The following is a 19502-nucleotide window of genomic DNA, read 5'->3' as shown; positions in this document are numbered from 1 at the left end:
TCATGGTATTCGTGTCCCCAAAATAAATAACCTGAGGGCTGCGTAACTATCTAAACAAACTCACTCACACGGACGACTTAAATAAAATTGCCGGCGCTAGACAGACATGCCGGGGGCGCACTCATATGTACAGTACATCTTAACCTTAACTTACAAATTTTACACTAAACCATGGCCCAGGATCAATGAACTCTGCAAAAAGAAAGCAGTTAGCAGGGAGCCAGGCTGCCCGCATGCAGTCTCTGGCTCAAAACAATGCAGGTGACAGGGAACGTGGCTGGCTGCTCACACGCAGTCCAAGGCCTTCCCTTTTGAACTGAACTCAGTGAACTACAACGGTGCATGGGCTGCACAAACGCAGTCTCCGTGCCAGCTCAAGTGGCACACGCAATGAACACAACGAATGGATGGATGACTGGATGGACGCAAACACGGTGCACGGGCTGCCACTGCAGGCCCGTGTTGTAGCTGCCAACAGGGCAGTTCTCGCAGCTTGCAAACTGTTGCCTTGATCCTGGCGCACATGGAAATGAACAGGGGGGGCAAAGCAAAAATTGAACGGGGCTGGTGAACGTGGGCAGTGGGCATGGCATTGCAAAGGTGGCAGGCAAACACAGCCCGCAGAAGAAGGCCGCTGCAGGCAAACACAGCCGGCAGATGAACTGGCCGGCACAGGCCTTGAAGTACCACAGCTGCAGATGAAGTGGCCGGCACAGGCCTTGAAGCAAAACACGGCCAGCCGATGGAGTTGGCTAGCCTTTGCCGTTCAGTGGAGGTTGGTGGAGGGAGTGCGGTGGTGCTGGCCACTTGGAAGGCGGGCTCGGACCTACCTACCTGTCTCCCTCCCACCTATCGCCTTTGCCTGTCACTGTACATACCCACTCCCTTAATTTGTCAAACCCCAATTTAGCCCCAACTTATTTTTTTGTTGTTTTTATTTTTACTTCCCCACTATAAATCGTCCCCTAACCCCCTTTATCGTCCTTGTTCGGCTAACCTATCCTGTCACCTAGCCTACTCCCAACCCCTACGTTCCCTTCCCGGAGGGGAACAAGGGAGAGCTAACGTCCTGTGTCGAGGCCCAACGAAGCCTCAGAATGGCCTCCCCAGAGTTCAGCGATCTATAACCCAAGTGGGTCCAGCGGCCCACAACGAGAGCGAGGGGATGGATGGTGCGGAGGGGTACACTTCCTAATCTACCCTATCCATTTAACTGTTAAACTACCCCGGGGCTTTCAACAAGCGCCTCTCGCTTAAACTATTGGTTCTAACAACCCAGATTCCCGTCGCCTGTGTTGGTGTCCTCACAATTTCGGGCCTCACCCCCCAATTTTCTCTCCGTGCCCTCACACGGTCTCCTGGCTGGGACACGTGGCTCCCTTTGGCAGGCACGACCCTCTGCCGAATCTCCGACGATGGCACCCCCGGGCACTACACTGCCTCCGAGCCTACCAGCTCCCTAACACCGGGGAGTGCCCCCCATGGCACCTCCCCTGAAACGCACACGTGGCAGGCCGGCCTCCCGGGCCCCTTTCCGAGGGTCACCCGTGTCCACAACACTGCCCACGCGGCTAATGGCGCCCCGGGCCCCCGCACCAAGCAGGCGCACCCGTGCCCACTACTCTATCCCGGCCCCCCATGGGCCCATGGCCTACCGCGGCCGACTAGCCTGGTGCCCGGGATACCCACTCAGCGATACTCACCTTTCGCAGCCACGCTCCCAAGCCCGTCAACAGGGCTCCTGCACCCCTCCAAATGGGTCTCGAGCCTACTTTCCCACCAACAACAAAACGACCTCCATTTTTACAATTTGACTAACCCAGCTAACTCACTCTACACTGACCCCGGGGTCCCTTGGGCGGGAGTCACTCCTCCCCCCAATCACTCATCGCACCATGCATTCCCCATTCGCTCCACTCACACAGACCCGCTGGCCTCACTCACTCAACAAGTACTCACCTCACAACTCACCAACTCTTCAACACACTCACCGCTGAACTCTGCCATTCTTCTAACTACCTCCCCTAACTAACTCGTGCTCCCACGTCGTCCCTTAAACTATAGCACGTTCCTTTTAACACTACGTAGCTAAGCTACGTCCCCACTACACATTCACCAGTCTGTCTCTGTCTCCCAACTCATTTTATTTCCCAACCTAAATCTGGCTACAATCCCTCTAACTAATCCATTCCACGGACTCCATGAGGACTTACCCCTGCCCCATGAAGTCGGTCTAGCTAAGCTAACCCTTCCCCCTAACTAGTTTCCATCCTGTGCCCAGGTAAGGGGGTCTTCCACCCCTTGCCCAGGAATCCTTTGCACCCGAAAGTGAGGCTTGCCCCTTTTTTTTTTCATGCGCAGCACCTGCGCGGCAACTCAGAGCTCGCGCACTTTACACCTGCCCGTGACGTCATGCAGCTGCACGTGTACCTCGTCCCTCCTTGGACGGTACCATCCGGCAGGGATACCCCTCCTGCCGGATTCCAACCCCGCGTGCAGCCATGACGTCACCGTGCGCATAAAAACAAAACAAGCCCCACGTCTCGAGGGGTTCCCCACGCCAACACATGTGCTTTGCCCGTTGGAGCTTAACACACACGATCGCGTGGAGAACCCGTCCGGTCCAAATCCATTTACCTGCCTAAACTTTGTCCGTCCGCGGGATCGGCAAATCCACCGCTGGCGTTTCCGGACCGGGACTTCACTCTCGCAAGCGAGCACGTGGTGGTCTCGTGCGTTGCACAGCACGGACCGCGTGCTCACTGCTGGGTGAACCCGGCACGGTCCCCGAAACAACTACAGCCGCTACTCGGCTTTCTCTCCTCTGTCGCCGTCTCCGTCTCCATTCCACACACGCATACCTGCGTGTTACGACGCACACAGTCCACACCATTAAACTCACACCGGGAGACGCGGCTGCGTGCTCCCGCATGCCAACCGACATCTCCGTCACATACCGCTCTCTCACACACACGGTCTCCCTTGCATAACCCATACCACTCACACGTGGTGCTCCATTCACTCGTGCCTCACTCACACACGCGGGGGCACTCAACCGCGGTGCCTCATCCACACATCGTCCCTCACTCACACACGCGGGGGAACTCAACCGCGGTGCCTCACTCACACTGGCCGTTTCATCCACACACACGGCCTCACTCACACACGGTGCCTCATCCACACACGCGGGGGCACTCAACCGCGGTTCCTCATCCACACTGGCCGTTTCACTCACACACACGGCCTCTTCCACACACGGTGCCTCATCCACACACGGCGTGCTGGGAAGCACGCACTCCGGCACCATCGCCACCACACCACTCACACACGGGGTCGCTTCCACACACGGGGACGCACTCACACCTTGCACCACACACACAGGGACAACCACACTGGGGATTCGAGTCCCCACAAGGGTCTCCGGGGCCTCTATACCCCCCAAGCTCTCCGTGCACCCGTCCACAGCACTCGTCCCCTCAACCTCGCAAAGCACGACCGAACTCACCTGGTCGTGACTCACCTCAAGGGGGCATACTCCCTCCCCTCGTTCCTGGAGGAGGCCATCCAGGTGCTCGCACTGGGTCTCTACCCAGTCCGCCAGCTCACCCCCATTATCCTCCACTACCTCTGTGTGTGTGTGTGCGTCACTTACCCCGTCTTCCTCGTGTAGTCTCTCCTCTATGGTTCCCTTCCCGGCTACCGTCACTGCCAACTCTTCACCCTTTACGTCCCTTGTCTCCACTATTATTATTTCCTTTGTCACGGCCTTCATGCCCGCCTGCAGGCTTCGGCCCATGTTCTGCGTCTCACCCCGGAACTTTTTCATTTCTTCCTTCATGTGCTGTGTATTCGCATCCATCGTCGTTTTCACTTCATTTGTATTTGTATCCATCTTTTCGTTCATGCCTTTCATTCCGTTTTTCATTTCATTTGTGTATGTATCCATCTTTTCGTTCATGCCTTTCATTTCGTTTTTCATTTCATTTGTGTTTGCATCCATTTTTTCGATCATTTTCGCATTCATCTTTTCGTTCATTGCCGCCAGCATGGCGCATAGCTGGGCCATGTTGGATGCACTCAGCTGAGCCGTTTCAGCAAGGGTTGGGGAGGGTCTTGGTGGAGAGGGGGGGGGAGGTGTCTTACACCGCGGCCGCTGCCGCACCCACCTCGGGCCCTGGGTTCAGTTGGGCGAGTCCGTGTTCCTGCACAATCAACATTTCCTGCACGGGGATTCCATCCTGGACCATGGACTCTACATTATTACACATATACATTTCTAATACCCCCGGCTCCCGCTCGCCTTGAGACGCCATCTTGCTTCTCGTGAAGGGTTAATTTAACTCGCTCGTAATTTGGAGGGAATCGGGGGTCGCTTCTCTCACCCCTGGACCGATTCCCGTGAATTTAGCCGGAGACAGGAGAGCCCGTTTTCCTGTTCTCCGATACCAGTGCCGCGAGGAGGGCGATGAATTTGTATCGCACGACCTGACACCAGTGTTGCGGTCTTCGCGCCCGCCGGCGTGCGAACGGCCACGTAACTCGAATCGCGGCACGTCGCCCACCGGACGGACAATCCAGTCGTGACCCTCTCGGACTAACGCCGGGAACCAGTCACGGGTGGACCTTTTGGTCTCACTGCGATCGAGCCAATCAGCCCCCGCGTGGGATAGGGTTGCTCGCCAAATTCGACCTACCTAAGTACCCACGCGGAGGGTAGACCGGGCGATCGCACCTCGCCGCAGGTCGACTTCGGACACGGGCCACTTAAGCGACCCGTTCCGTACTATCAGAATAACCGAGCGGTGTTATCGTCGACCTCGACGGTTCGATTAATTATCGGGCGTACTCAGCCCACTACCAACCCTTTACGTGAAGCAAGATGAGGATTCAATGGAGGAAAAGACGAAGCGAAGCGGGAGAACAGTTCAACAATAAAGCACATTTATTCGCGGCACACGGGAAGCACACAAATACAATTCCACCAAATGCACACAAAAAAAAGAAAACACACTTCCATTTACACAAAAAGCAAATATAAAAGTGAAAACACAGTGCAGAGCTAATACCGACTACCGAGCACACGGCAACACTTATACAATTCTACTTCACAGACGGCGCCGACAACACATACCCAAAACCAAGGAAAAGAATATCCTCAAGAATGAGGCGGGCCTGAGGCCGAGACCGGGTCGGGCCTATCCGTCTGGTGATGAGACGCGGAGCGGCGATGGCCCCGCAACCCGCGGGCCTCGTGTACGGTGTCTGGTAGGGGGTGGGAACGGGGCCCTTGGTCGCACTATCTCAGCGCGGGGGAAACAGGAGGGGGTTGCTGATGCTCGGGGTATAGAGGATCTTTATTATCCCTGGTGTGCGTCTCCACCTCGGCCAGGTCGCGCTGCCGGCCTCCCTCGGGCGTGCAGCTCCTGGCACCGACGCGAGCACCCCCTCGTCCGGCTCTCTTCAGCTTCTCCAGCCACTGCAGGCTTCGGGCTCCAGACTTCCACACTCGTCCCCTCCGTTCCGACTCCTTCTCGTTCTCGTTCTCCTTTTCGTTCTCGTTCTCCTTCTCGTTCTCGTTCTCCTTCCTCTGACTGACGAACACCGTCCTTTTATCCCCCCGTAACTTCGCCTTTGACCCCCTCCCTTTGACCTTTCACCTCGCTCCCCATTGGCCCGAGAAAAAGTGGGCGTGAAGGCTTTTTGATCCACAAATTTGCATATATCGATCGCCCTGGGGGCGGGGCCAATTCGCCCCTCGCTCACCGATTGGACGGCAAAAAGTGGGCGTGTGTCGTTTTTGATCCGTTTTTGAAGCACAAAATCCGTGATTTTGTACACGCGGTTCGACGCGCGCTCTGCACGAATCCAACACCGGTACCCACAGCGGGGCAAGAACGGTGGCGATGCTACGGTGGCGAGGTGTGACGGGAAGGTCGTGGCGGTTGTGGTGAAGCGGTGGTTGTGGTTGTAATCATGGCGGTTGGTCCAAAATAAAGATAGTAAAAGAAAAACGGCTATCCTGAAGAGTCGCAGCACGCATAAATGACATGTATTCCCACTAGACAACGGGTTTGGGCCTAACTACACATGCACTTACCGAGATACCTCACCTAAGGGACCTGAATGGTGGTTTGCGAATTTGGTAACCACAACAATATATATATATATATATATATATATAATGTCCAAAGGAACACACTTGTGGCAAAGTATAGAAAACGTTACAAGAACAAGAATTTTGATTGGCAAAAACTTTGATGAGGAAACGAGCAGAAGAATCTCCTTCATACCTGTGGAGCCCGTGTTTATTTCGCCCTTTTATAGATGTATCCCTCATGCTGCAAGGATAAATTGACAGTGAGTTAGCAGGGCAACAATTGGGCGCACAACCAGCAAGGGAATGAGCTAACAGGAAAGGATGAGTGAGGAGGAGATGAAACACTAAAACCAGCAAGTCAGAATGTTAGGTTAGGAAGGGTTAATGGGGTAGGGACGAGGTTGCAGTGCACTGCCTGCTTGAAACCTTGGAGGGAAGCGTGTGACAGAACTGCCTATGGAAGGTGGTTCCATATCAGGGAGAAGTGAGGAACAAAAGAGTTGAGAGGTGCGGTCAGTCTGGATTTTGGAAGTTTAATCAGGAGATTAATTCAGGAGGGGGTTTCTGGAAGAACATGTGCATCCTGGAGTCTTAGGACTGGGAAACCAGATGGAAGAATAGCACAGAAGAGGCAGTAAATAAACAGGCTGGTGACCATGCCTGCAATGTGAAAGCAACAGACCATGTGCTTCGGCCTAATCAGAGTGAGATAGAGAGAGATGGAGATGGAGAAAGCTATAAATGTTTTGCTGGGATCCCAGCCCATAGTGGAGAGCAGTACTCCAAAGAGCTCTGAGCAAAGGCCTTGGAGACTGAGTAGCTCTAATTTTTCCAAGTAAAAACTTGGATCAATGGAGGATGCTCAGTCTGCGGCCGGCTTTGCAGACAAGCTTTTCTTTTTGGTTCGCCTAGGAGAGGAAACGGTCGGCCCATGTTAATATTTTTTGTCGGACTTGCAGGGTTGTTCAGATGTAATGTACTCTCACCTTTGAGGCATTTTGTATGGGTGCAATTCCTGACCTGACTATAAACTGTCATCCCGGTGCTTCACAGGTATGGCGTTGCATCAATGAGTGTGCCATTCTTCGGAGGGGACGTTAAGCCGGATGTCCCGCCTGCTTGCATTTGCCGGTGTGCATTAAAGATCCCATGGTACCTTTCCAAAAGTGTAGTCCAGGATGTGCCAGTGCCCTGACCAAATTCATGCCCTAACCACTGCTGCAATGACCAATGGTAACCCACCCAGTGTTTGCTCAGCCTTGTGACTACTTCAGCAGTGCCGACACTCTGGAAAGAGCTTGGCCACAAATGGAATGTTTTACAAGGAATTTGCATGACCGCCATTCTTTGACTCTACTGTGAAACACTTTTGATCCACAAAGGGGGTGAACATCTATTTTTTTTGATCCTCTTGTAACATGCTGTTTACTGTTGATTTTTTTTTCCTGTTGTTTGTTATTCCTTTTTATTGAGTGGGAGCTCGTCAAAGACAAGTGGGTGTCTCCCCTTTTCACTCTGGACCCAGATTATAGCATGCACACTTTTTGGTTGGCTCGTCTTTGCTGGAAGTAGGTTTATATTCCGCAGATGGCTGCAGATTTTCCGGCTCCGAGCCTCGGCGAAAGCAGTTCCAGGAAGTCCCATGAGCCAGCTGTTGTGCGCTCAAGTTTGAATTGCGAGCCCGTTCATTCCAACCGAAGTTCCCTGAGCGATAAGGTGAAGGAAGACCAAAGTGTTTGCAAGTTTAACAGAACTGTTAACATGATGTAATTACAATTTTTACACAATCTTTTTGTCAACTCCTCATGTATCTTTGCTTATTGACATTCAAAAATTATTTTGATTAGTTAAGATAAATGTATTGTCATACCATGTTGCATTTATTGGTTAACCCAAGATATACCATGTTATAAATCAGCAGCAGCAACGCATCAGGTGAGTTGTTGAAAGAGAACGAGTCTGTCGGTGATCGGTTTGTCAGCACAGTTATCGATCTTCACGTTTTTCTTGTATCCGTAGGATGGAGGTCTTGCAGTTAATATGGAGGTGGTTTCGCCATCACGGGCAGCCACACTCCTTTTATCTGGTGAAGGTCACAGCATGGTTATTGAGCAAGCACTGCCATCTCCAGCTTCCCCATTGCTTGTTGCACAACCCGTCCCTTCGTCGAAGCCCATCCCGTGGGTCTACAAAGCACCACGTTGCCTCACTATCAAATATGAGGCCATAAACAGATTTTGTTTTGTTGCTTCCTTGAAGGCATTGGATGAAGAGAACTAGAAGCTGTTTGTTTGTTGTGTGCACCCACTAATGTTTTGGTGAAAGCATAGCAAGGGATGCTTATTCAGTAGTGTTGATTCATCAGCAAGTAACCTGCTCGTTTGCTCACTGCTTTGCTATCACAGATTGATCTTTCCATTGTCTCTGAACAGGCCAATCATGGGCTCTTTGCCAGTTATACTTCAGCTACCCAATGGGCAGTCTGTACCTGTGGCCATCCCAGTGTCCTTACCAACAGCCAGTAGTCCTACATTAACACTCACCAAAGGCTTTCATGAAAGTAACACAAAATCTCAACAGGTGGGTGGCGAGTTGCCGGCGTTCTGGAACAGCGGTAAATATGTCGGTTCAAAAACACTTAGCGTATTGATTGCTCCTTGTGGTTGTGTTAATTTTCAGTAGACATTTTCAGAAAAGAAATACCTTTCACTTCGTTGTTCATCTTTCTCTTTCTTCTCCCACTCATGGTGATGCAGGTTGTTTTCTAGAATTGGGGAAAAGATGTTTACATCTATTTTTATGCAGTATTTGGTCTATTTTGTTTTCTAGCAACAAGAATTGTACGAACCTTTATACAGTCGTACTGCCTAATTAATGTCCCTTAATTATGGCAGTACCAGCTACTTCCTACTTTGCAAAACATTTAGGCTCTGTAAGACTGTTTGGATGCATTTTTTTATGAAAATAGTCTGCAATCTCTGATTGCTCTTTTTCTTGTTTTTATTTCGTTCCATTTCTCCATTTGTTCCAATTTTTATGCACCATCTATTATTAGCGCTCATGCCACTTTAAATCTTGACCACACACACTTTTGTAAGACAGCCATTAATTAAAAGACAGCATATGTTGATAACATGACATGTGCCTTGCTAACAGGAGAGATACAAAGCATAGTTCTAGATTGGCCTAGTTCTGTCATGAGAGCAGTTCAAACTTCATAGTGGAGACAAAAGGAAGGAAGGAAGGAAGGAAGGAAGGAGGGAGGTCATAAACTACATTTCTTTAGCTCAGTTATTCAACCTTAACATAAACGTCCTGTTCTGTTATTTTGACCTTTTTGGGCAAGTTTCAGTCTCGGAGCCATTAATGTAAGGATAGCTTCTTGAAAGTCCATTTGATGATGACGAGCTATGCTAATACTGACATGCCACTTCCCGAGACTTTTTGGGTTGCTGGGTGTGTGTGAGTTGAATTCAACTTCTCCATTGTAGTCTGAAAATGGACTTGGAGAGGGATTTTAACGTGGCCTAAAAGTGTTTTGTTATGAAATGTAATCGTAAATTTATGGAAGAAAAGTGTTGTTTAGTTCTAAAAATTGTTTTCTTTTGCGATTTGCTCTCTCCTCAAGGCAATGTATCATGAGGTCAGACTATTTCTTGAGGGTTTGCCTGGATTCTTTTCTGATCATTTGGCTTGTAAGGCTGGGCTTTCACAATGAAGAGCACCAGTCAATAACCGCTCCCTCTGTGAGCGGGAGGATTTGTTTTCAGTATTGGCATAGTTTCCCATCCGCAATACTCCCTGTCCTCCAGCAGGGGTAAGTGGTTCAACCACTTGCACGATTCCATGTGTGCAGGCGAGCATCGCAAGTCGTCTCTCCACACTCGCGGTAGGGTGGGGGAGGGGGGTATTTATTACCCCTGACCTGACCCTGGGTACCTCACGCACGAATGCAAAATCTAGTGGAGGTTAGCTCAGCCGTTTTGAATGCTATAAGGAACAGATATGCAGATATTGTCTAATTTTATATGAGCAGGGGTGCCCGGCGTTGCATGGCGCTGTTCTAATCCTGTTGGCATTTTAATGAACTCAAAATTTTTTGGGGGGGGGGCTGAATCACTTCTCCACACCACAAAGGAAGGGGGTCAGGGATCATTTAATATTACCTTTCACATAGCTATAAGGGCTGAGGCACTATCAGAATGATTATTGAAAAAAAAATAAAATCCAACCTGTTGGTGATATATATATGTATGTATATATATGTATGTATATATATGTATGTATATATATGTATGTATGTATATATATATATATGTATGTATATATATATATATATATATATATATATATATATATATATATATTGTTGTGGTTACCAAATTCGCAAACCACCATTCAGGTCCCTTAGGTGAGGTATCTCGGTAAGTACATGTGTAGTTAGGCCCAAACCCGTTGTCTAGTGGGAATACATGTCATTTATGCGTGCTGCGACTCTTCAGGATAGCCGTTTTTCTTTTACTATCTTTAATTTGGACCAACCGCCATTGTTACCACCACCAGTCACAACATCAACCACCAACCACAACGCCGCTTCACCACAACCGCCACGACCTTCACGTCACACCTCGCAACCGTCGCATCGCCACCGTTCTTGCGCCGCTTGTGGGTACCGGTGTTGGACTCGTGCAGGGCGCGCGCCGAACAGCGTGTACAAAACCACGGATTTTCCACTTCAAAAACGGATCAAAAACGACACACGCCCACTTTTGCTCCGTCCAATCGGTGAGCGAGGGGCGATTTGGCCCCGCCCCCAGGGCGTTGGAGGTCGATCGATATATGCAAATTTATGGATCAAAAAGCATTCACGCCCACTTTTTCTCGGGCCAATGGGGAGCGAGGTGAAAGGTCGAAGGGAGGGGGTCAAAGATGAGAGGGCGAAGCCACGGGGCTGATATAAGCGACCGTGTTCGTCAGTCCAGTGCGTAGTAGAGTCGAGAGAGGACAGAGAGTTAAGACTTCGCGGGCGGTGGAGTTGGCAAGAAGGAGCTGGTCGTCGTGTGCGTTGGAGTCGGAGCGGAGGGGACGGAGCTGTGGAGAGGCGGCGAGGGCAGACGAGGGGGTGCTCGCGTCGTGCAGGGAGCTGCACCCCAGGGAGGCCGACAGCGCGACCTGGCCGAGGTGGAGACGCTCGTCGCGGGGCAATAAAAATCCTCTATACCCCGAGCATCAGCAACCCCCTCCTGTTTCCCCCCGCGCTGAGATAGTGCGACCAAGGGGGCCCCTTTCCCACCCCCTACCAGACACTGCCCGCGAGGCCCGCGGAGTTGAGGCACCATCGCCGCTCCGCGTCTCATCACCAGACGGGTAGGCCCGACCCGGTCTCGGCCTCAGGCCCGCCTCATCCTTGAGGGTATTCTTTCCTTGGTTTTGGGTATGTGTTGTCGGCGCCGTCTGTGAAGTAAAATTGTATAAGTGTTGCCGTGTGCTCGTGTAATCGGTATTAGATCTGCATTGTCGCATTTGCTTTTTGTGTAAATTGCATTGTGTTTTTCTTTTCTGTGTGCTTTCCGTTCGTCGCGAATAAATGTGCTTTGTGTTGAACTGTTTCCCGCTTCGCTTCGTCATTTCCTTCATTGAATCCTCATCTTGCTTCACGTAAAGGGTTGGTAGTGGGCTGAATACGCCCGATAATTAATCGAACCGTCGAGGTCGACGATAACACCGCTCGGTTATCCCGATAGTACTGAACGGGTCGCTTAAGTGGCCCGTGTCCGAAGTCGACCTGCGGCGAGGTGCGATCGCCCGGTCTACCCTCCGCGTGGGTACTTAGGTAGGTCGAATTTGGCGAGCAACCCTATCCCACGCGGGGGCTGATTGGCTCGATCGCGGTGAGACCGAAGGTCCACCCGTGACTGGTTCCCGGCGTTAGTCCGAGAGGGTCACGACTGGATTGTCCGTCCGGTGGGCGACGTGCCGCGATTCGAGTTACGTGGCCGTCAGCACGCCGGCGGGCGCGAATCCGCAACACTGGTGTCAGGTCGTGCGATACAAATTCATCGCCCTCCTCGCGGCACTGGTATCGGAGAACAGGAAAACGGGCTCTCCTGTCTCCGGCTAAATTCACGGGAATCGGTCCAGGGGTGAGAGAAGCGACCCCCGATTCCCCCCAAATTACGAGCGAGCGAAATTAACCCTTTAAGAGAAGCAAGATGGCATCTCAAGGCGAGCGGGAGCCGGGGGTATTAGAAATGGATGTAGAATGTGTAGGATCCATGGTCCAGGATGGAATCCCCGAGCAGGAAATGTTGATTGTGCAGGAACACGGACTCGCCCAACTGAACCCAGAGCCCGAAATAGGTGCGGCAGCAGCCGCGGTGTATGACACCTCCCCCCCCTCTCCACCAAAACCCTTCCCCAACCCTTGCCGAAACGGCTCAGCTGAGTGCATCCGACATGGCCCAGTTATGCGCCATGCTGGCGGCAATGACAGAAAAGATGGATACAAATACAAATGAAATGAAAAACGAAATGAAAGACTTGAACAAGCAAATGAATGAAGTGAAAACGACGATGGATGCGAATACACAAAAGATGGATGCGAATATGAAAAACGAAATGAAAGGCATGAACGAAAAGATGGATACAAACACAAATGAAATGAAAAACGAAATGAACAAGCAAATAAACGGAATGGAAACAAACATAAAAAAAGAAATGAAAGAGCTACGGGGTGAGACGCAGAACATGGGCCGATGCCTGCAGGCGGGCATGAAGGCCGTGACCAGGGAGCTGGGAATGGCGACTCCACGTGTGGAAGCAAACGAGCTGGAAGGGGGTGCAACGGCTGACAGGCCCGCGGTGGAGGCGGGTAAAAAAATAATTCGGGGGGCGTGTTGGGCGAGGGTCGTGACAGAGGAATCGACGGTGACCAAAAGGGAAAAATTAAATGGGGAGACCGGAACGTGTGAGACGAGACACGCGGTGACGACAACAGAAACTCATAAATGTATAGAGACACGGGAGACAGAAAAATAGAGGAGAGACTGCATGATAATGACGGGTTTAGAGACGCACACACACACACACAGAGGTAGTGGAGGACCATGAGGGGGAGCTGGTGGACTGGGTGGAGACCCAGTGCGAGCACCTGGATGGCCTCCTCCAGGAACGAGGGGAGCGAGTATGCCCCCTTGAGGCGAATCACGACCAGGTGAGTTCGGTCGTGCTTTGCGAGGTTGAGGGGACGGGTGCTGTGGACAGGTGCACGGAGAGCTTGGGGGGTATAGAGGCCCCGGAGACCCTTGTGGGGACACGAATCCCCAGTGTGGTTGTCCCTGTGTGTGTGGTGCAAGGTGTGAGTGCGTCCCCGTGTGTGGAAGCGACCCCGTGTGTGAGTGGTGTGGTGGCGATGGTGCCAGAGTACGTGCTTCCCAGCACGCCGTGTGTGGATGAGGCACCGTGTGTGAGTGAGGCCGTGTGTGTGGATGAAACGGCCAGTATGAATGAGGCACCGCGGGTGAGTGCCCCCGCGTGTGTGAGTGAGGGACGGTGTGTGGATGAGGCACCGCGGGTGAGTGCCCCCGCGTGTGTGGATGAGGCACCGTGTGTGAAAGAGGCCGTGTGTGTGGATGAAACGGCCAGTGTGAGTGAGGCACCGCGGTTGAGTTCCCCCGCGTGTGTGAGTGAGGCACGGAGTGTGGATGAGGCACCGCGGGTGAGTGCCCCCGCGCGAGTGAATGGAGCACCACGAGTAAGTAGTATGGTTTGTGTGAGTAGTGAGGCACGCGTGAGTGAACGGCCGTGTGCAAGGTCGCTGTGTGCAAGGGAGACCGTGTGTGTGAGAGAGCGGTATGTGAGGGAGATGTCGGTTGGCAAGCGGGAGCACGCAGCCGCATCTCCCGGTGTGAATGCGATGGAGTGGACTGTGTGCGTCGTAACACGCAGGTATGCGTGTGTGGAATGGAGACGGAGACGGCGACAGAAGAAAGAAAGCCGAGTAGCGGCTGTAGTTGTTTCGGGGACCGTGCCGGGTTCACCCAGCAGTGAGCACGCGGTCCGTGCTGTGCAACGCACGAGACCACCACGTGCTCGCTTGCGAGAGTGAAGTCCCGGTCCGGAAACGCACGCGGTGGATTTGCCGATCCCGTGGACGGACAAAGTTTAGGCAGGTAAACGGATTTGGACCGGACGGGTTCTCCACGCGATCGTGTGCGTTAAGCTCCAACGGGCAAAGCACATGTGTTCGCGTGGGGAACCCCTCGAGACGTGGGGCTTATGTTTTTTTTATGCGCACGGTGACGCCATGGCTGCACGTGGGGTTGGAATCCGGCAGGAGGGGTATCTCTGCCGGATGGTACCGTCCAAGGAGGGACGAGGAACACGTGCAGCTGCATGACGTCACGGGCAGGTGCAAAGTGCGCGAGTTGCCGCGCAGGTGCTGCGCATGAAAAAAAAAAAAAAAGCAAGCCTCACTTTCGGGTGCAAAGGATTCCTGGGCAAGGGGTGGAAGACCCCCTTACCAAGGGCACAGGATGGAAACTAGTTAGGGGGAAGGGTTAGCTTAGTTAGACCGACTTCATGGGGCGGGGGTAAGTCCTCATGGAGTCCGTGGAATGGATTAGTTAGAGGGATTGTAGCCAGATTTAGGTTGGGAAATAAATTGATTTTTGGGACATTTGAGGACAGTGACAGACTTGTGGATGTGTAGAGGGGACGTAGCTTAGCTACGTAGTGTTAAAAGGAACGTGCTATAGTGTAAGGGACGACGAGGGAGCACGAGTTAGTTAGGGGATGTAGTTAGAAGGATGGCAGGGTTCAGTGGTGAGTGTGTTGAAGAGTTGGTGAGTTGTGAGGTGAGTACTTGTTGAGTGAGTGAGGCCAGCGGGTCTGTGTGAGTGGAGTGAATGGGGAATGCATGGTGCGATGAGTGATTGGGGGGAGGAGTGACTCCCGCCCAAGGGACCCCGGGGTCAGTATAAAGTGAGTTAGGGGGTTAGTCAAATTGAAAAATGGAGGTCGTTTTGTTGTTGGTGGGAAAGTAGGCTCGAGACCCATTTGGAGGGGTGCAGGAGCCCTGTTGACGGGCTTGGGAGCGTGGCTGCGAAAGGTGAGTATCGCTGAGTGGGTACCCCGGGCACCAGGCTAGTCGGCCGCGGTAGGCCATGGGCCCATGGGGGGCCGGGATAGAGTAGTGGGCACGGGTGCGCCTGCTTGGTGCGGGGGCCCGGGCGCCATTAGCCGCGTGGGCAGTGTTGTGGGCACGGGTGACCCTCGGAAAGGGGCCCGGGAGGCCGGCCTGCCACGTGTGCGTTTCAGGGGAGGTGCCATGGGGGGCACTCCCCGGTGTTAGGGAGCTGGTAGGCTCGGAGGCAGTGTAGTGCCCGGGGGTGCCATAGCGGGAGATTCGGCAGAGGGTCGTGCCTGCCAAAGGGAGCCACGTGTCCCAGCCAGGAGACCGTGTGAGGGCACGGAGAGAAAATTGGGGGGCGAGGCCCGAAATTGTGAGGACACCAACACAGGCGACGGGAATCGGTTGTTAGAACCAATAGTTTAAGCGAGAGGCGCTTGTTGAAAGCCCCGGGGTAGTTTAATGGTTAAATGGATAGGGTAGATTAGGAAGTGTACCCCTCCGCACCATCCATCCCCTCGCTGTCGTTGCGGGCCGCTGGACCCACTTGGTGTTAAGATCGCCGAACTCTGGGGAGGCCATTCTGAGGCTTCGTTGGGCCTCGACACAGGACGCTAGCTCTCCCTTATTCCCCTCCGGGAAGGGAACGTAGGGGTTGGGAGTAGGCTAGGTGACAGGATAGGTTAGCCGAACAAGGACGATAAAGGGGGTTAGGGGACGATTTATAGTGGGGAAGTAAAAAAAAAATAAAAATAAAAAAGTTGGGGCTAAATTGGTTTTTCACAAATTAAGGGAGTGGGTATGTACAGTGACAGGCAAAGGCGATAGGTGGGAGGGAGACAGGTAGGTAGGTCCGAGCCCGCCTTCCAAGTGGCCAGCACCACCGCACTCCCTCCACCAACCTTCACTGAACGGCAAAGGCTGGCCAACTTCATCGGCTGGCCGTGTTTTGCTTCAAGGCCTGTGCCGGCCAACTTCGTCTGCAGCTGCTGTGCTGCAAAGCCTGTGCCGGCCCACTTCATCGGCAGCTGTTGTTTTGCTGCAAGGCCTGTGCCGGCTGGATCGGCTGCAGCTGCTGTGCTTCAAGGCCTGTGCCGGCCAGTTCATCTGCCGGCTGTGTTTGCCTGCGGCGGCCTTCTTCTGCGGGCTGTGTGTTGCCTGCACCTTTGCCATGCCATGCCCACTGCCCATGTTCACCAGCCCCGTTCAATTTTTGCTTTGCCCCCCCCCCCCCGTTCATTTCCATGTGCGCCAGGATCCGCAAGGCAACAGTTTGCAAGCTGCGAGAACTGCCCTGTTGGCAGCTACAACACGGGCCTGCAGTGGCGGCCCGTGCACCGTGTTTGTGTTCATGCATCCATTCGTTGTGCTCATTGCGTGTGCCACTTGAGCTGGCACGGAGACTGCGTTGTGCAGCCCATGCACCGTTGTGGTTCACTGCGTTCAGTTCAAAAGGGAAGGCCTTGGACTGCGTGTGAGCAGCCAGCCACTTGCATTGTTTGAGCCAGAGACTGCATGCGGGCAGCCTGGCTCCCTGCTAACTGCTTTCTTTTTGCAGAGTTCAATGATCCTGGGCCATGGTTTAGTGTAAAATTTGTAAGTTAAGGTTAAGATGTACTGTAAATATGAGTGCGCCCCCGGCATGTCTGTCTAGCGCCGGCAATTTTATTTAAGGCGTCCGTGTGAGTGAGTTTGTTTAGGTAGTTACGCAGCCCTCAGGTTATTTATTTTAGGGACACGAATACCATGAATGTCGCACTCAGGGATCCGTAGGTAAAATGTACTAGGGGAAAACTACACATGATGTCACACGAAAATTTGACGACTCGGGACGAGTCTGTAAAAAGGGGAGGGGGTAGTGTTGTGGTTACCAAATTCGCAAACCACCATTCAGGTCCCTTAGGTGAGGTATCTCGGTAAGTACATGTGTAGTTAGGCCCAAACCCGTTGTCTAGTGGGAATACATGTCATTTATGCGTGCTGCGACTCTTCAGGATAGCCGTTTTTCTTTTACTATCTTTATTTTGGACCAACCGCCATTGTTACCACCACCAGTCACAACATCAACCGCCACGACCTTCACGTCACACCTCGCAACCGTCGCATCGCCACCGTTCTTGCGCCGCTTGTGGGTACCGGTGTTGGACTCGTGCAGGGCGCGCGCCGAACAGCGTGTACAAAACCACGGATTTTCCACTTCAAAAACGGATCAAAAACGACACACGCCCACTTTTGTTCCGTCCAATCGGTGAGCGAGGGGCGATTTGGCCCCGCCCCCAGGGCGTTGGAGGGCGATCGATATATGCAAATTTATGGATCAAAAAGCATTCACGCCCACTTTTTCTCGGGCCAATGGGGAGCGAGGTGAAAGGTCGAAGGGAGGGGGTCAAAGATGAGAGGGCGAAGCCACGGGGCTGATATAAGCGACCGTGTTCGTTAGTCCAGTGCGTAGTAGAGTCGAGAGAGGACAGAGAGTTAAGACTTCGCGGGCGGTGGAGTTGGCAAGAAGGAGCTGGTCGTTGTGTGCGTTGGAGTCGGAGCGGAGGGGACGGAGCTGTGGAGAGGCGGCGAGGGCAGACGAGGGGGTGCTCGCGTCGTGCAGGGAGCTGCACCCCAGGGAGGCCGACAGCGCGACCTGGCCGAGGTGGAGACGCTCGTCGCGGGGCAATAAAAATCCTCTATACCCCGAGCATCAGCAACCCCCTCCTGTTTCCCCCCCGCGCTGAGATAGTGCGACCAAGGGGGCCCCTTTCCCACTCCCTACCAGACACTGCCCGCGAGGCCCGCGGAGTTGAGGCACCATCGCCGCTCCGCGTCTCATCACCAGACGGGTAGGCCCGACCCGGTCTCGGCCTCAGGCCCGCCTCATCCTTGAGGGTAATCTTTCCTTGGTTTTGGGTATGTGTTGTCGGTGCCGTCTGTGAAGTAAAATTGTATAAGTGTTGCCGTGTGCTCGTGTAATCGGTATTAGATCTGCATTGTCGCATTTGCTTTTTGTGTAAATTGCATTGTGTTTTTCTTTTCTGTGTGCTTTCCGTTCGTCGCGAATAAATGTGCTTTGTGTTGAACTGTTTCCCGCTTCGCTTCGTCATTTCCTTCATTGAATCCTCATCTTGCTTCACGTAAAGGGTTGGTAGTGGGCTGAATACGCCCGATAATTAATCGAACCGTCGAGGTCGACGATAACACCGCTCGGTTATCCCGATAGTACGGAACGGGTCGCTTAAGTGGCCCGTGTCCGAAGTCGACCTGCGGCGAGGTGCGATCGCCCGGTCTACCCTCCGCGTGGGTACTTAGGTAGGTCGAATTTGGCGAGCAACCCTATCCCACGCGGGGGCTGATTGGCTCGATCGCGGTGACACCGAAGGTCCACCCGTGACTGGTTCCCAGCGTTAGTCCGAGAGGGTCACGACTGGATTGTCCGTCCGGTGGGCGACGTGCCGCGATTCGAGTTACGTGGCCGTCAGCACGCCGGCGGGCGCGAATCCGCAACAATATATATATATATATATATATATATATATATATATATATATATATATATATATATATATATATATATATATATATATATATATATATTTCTAAAACACTCATGGATGAACATCTGAAAGTTTGACGAAGGTCTGTTCGGCCATATCTGGCGACAGACAGACAAATATCTCTCTTATAGTTTCGATAGTACGAGGTCGTAGGATAGGTTCGACCTAGAGATATGCACACTCACCTCTGACCTGGGTTTGAATCTTGGTGCTCTTATTCTGGTATTTTGCATGCAGGGCGATTCATCAACCTTTGGGCTGTCCTTTTGATAGAAATTAAACTGGGTGTCCTGTTTACTAACATTAGTTGCTGGACATTAGAGATTCGTTGGTGTCGTTCATGAAGAATAGGTAAGCTATCACTGGCACTTTGAATAAATTAAAAATCCATGCACACTCAGGTGAGTATCCTGCGTTGGAGTGGCAACCTGCCCAGGATTGTAACTCTAACCAAGAAACTGCTATGGCAAAACCGATGCTCTATATAGAGCATAGTTCACAGTTTTCACACTTGGCAATTAAAAAATATGAGACCGAGAATGAACCAGAAGGGCATCTACACCGTCCCTCTTCGATTGCTCCCTGCCCCTTTTAAAACCCGTCCTGTCCTTCTGAAGCTGTGCTCGTATGCAAGTGGTGGATTGTAACTCGTATATAAAATACAAAAGTTAATATATTCATATCTGGAACCTTTTGTGCCTCAATCCCCCATGCCTGGTGTTGGCTTAATAGT

The 19502-nt window shown here is 52.4% G+C and overlaps 1 protein-coding gene and 1 non-coding gene across 11 annotated transcripts in view; both read left to right on the top strand.

Moving 5' to 3' along the window:
• Positions 1-19502, top strand: part of LOC147027513 (cyclic AMP-dependent transcription factor ATF-2-like) — a 156575-nt gene that overhangs the window by 59269 nt on the left and 77804 nt on the right. For 5 of the 10 annotated variants that reach the window (XR_015057071.1, XM_085876984.1, XM_085876985.1 and 2 more), the window contains 3 exons: positions 7685-7813; positions 8117-8277; positions 8530-8677. Coding sequence is in view for 9 of the 10 variants with exons in the window: in XM_085876984.1 (XP_085733110.1) it covers positions 7685-7813; positions 8117-8277; positions 8530-8677 (438 nt within the window). In the remaining variant the exon portion in view is untranslated. Of the gene's footprint in view, positions 1-7150; positions 7814-8116; positions 8278-8529; positions 8678-19502 lie in introns of all 10 variants that reach the window. The other 5 variants (XM_085876987.1, XM_085876986.1, XM_085876990.1 and 2 more) reach the window with 3 other exon arrangements.
• On the top strand, positions 9490-9598 carry LOC147027516 (small nucleolar RNA U6-53/MBII-28). Its single transcript, XR_015057869.1, has one exon. It is a non-coding gene; the product is annotated as a small nucleolar RNA U6-53/MBII-28 (small nucleolar RNA).

Source organism: Eptatretus burgeri, chromosome 4, assembly GCF_056783735.1.
Source record: "Eptatretus burgeri isolate ZD-2024b chromosome 4, Ebu_testis_v1, whole genome shotgun sequence".
Classification (NCBI taxonomy): Eukaryota; Metazoa; Chordata; class Myxini; order Myxiniformes; family Myxinidae; genus Eptatretus; species Eptatretus burgeri.
Note: the sequence above shows the minus strand (reverse complement) of the source record. Positions and strands in the feature narration are given on the sequence as shown.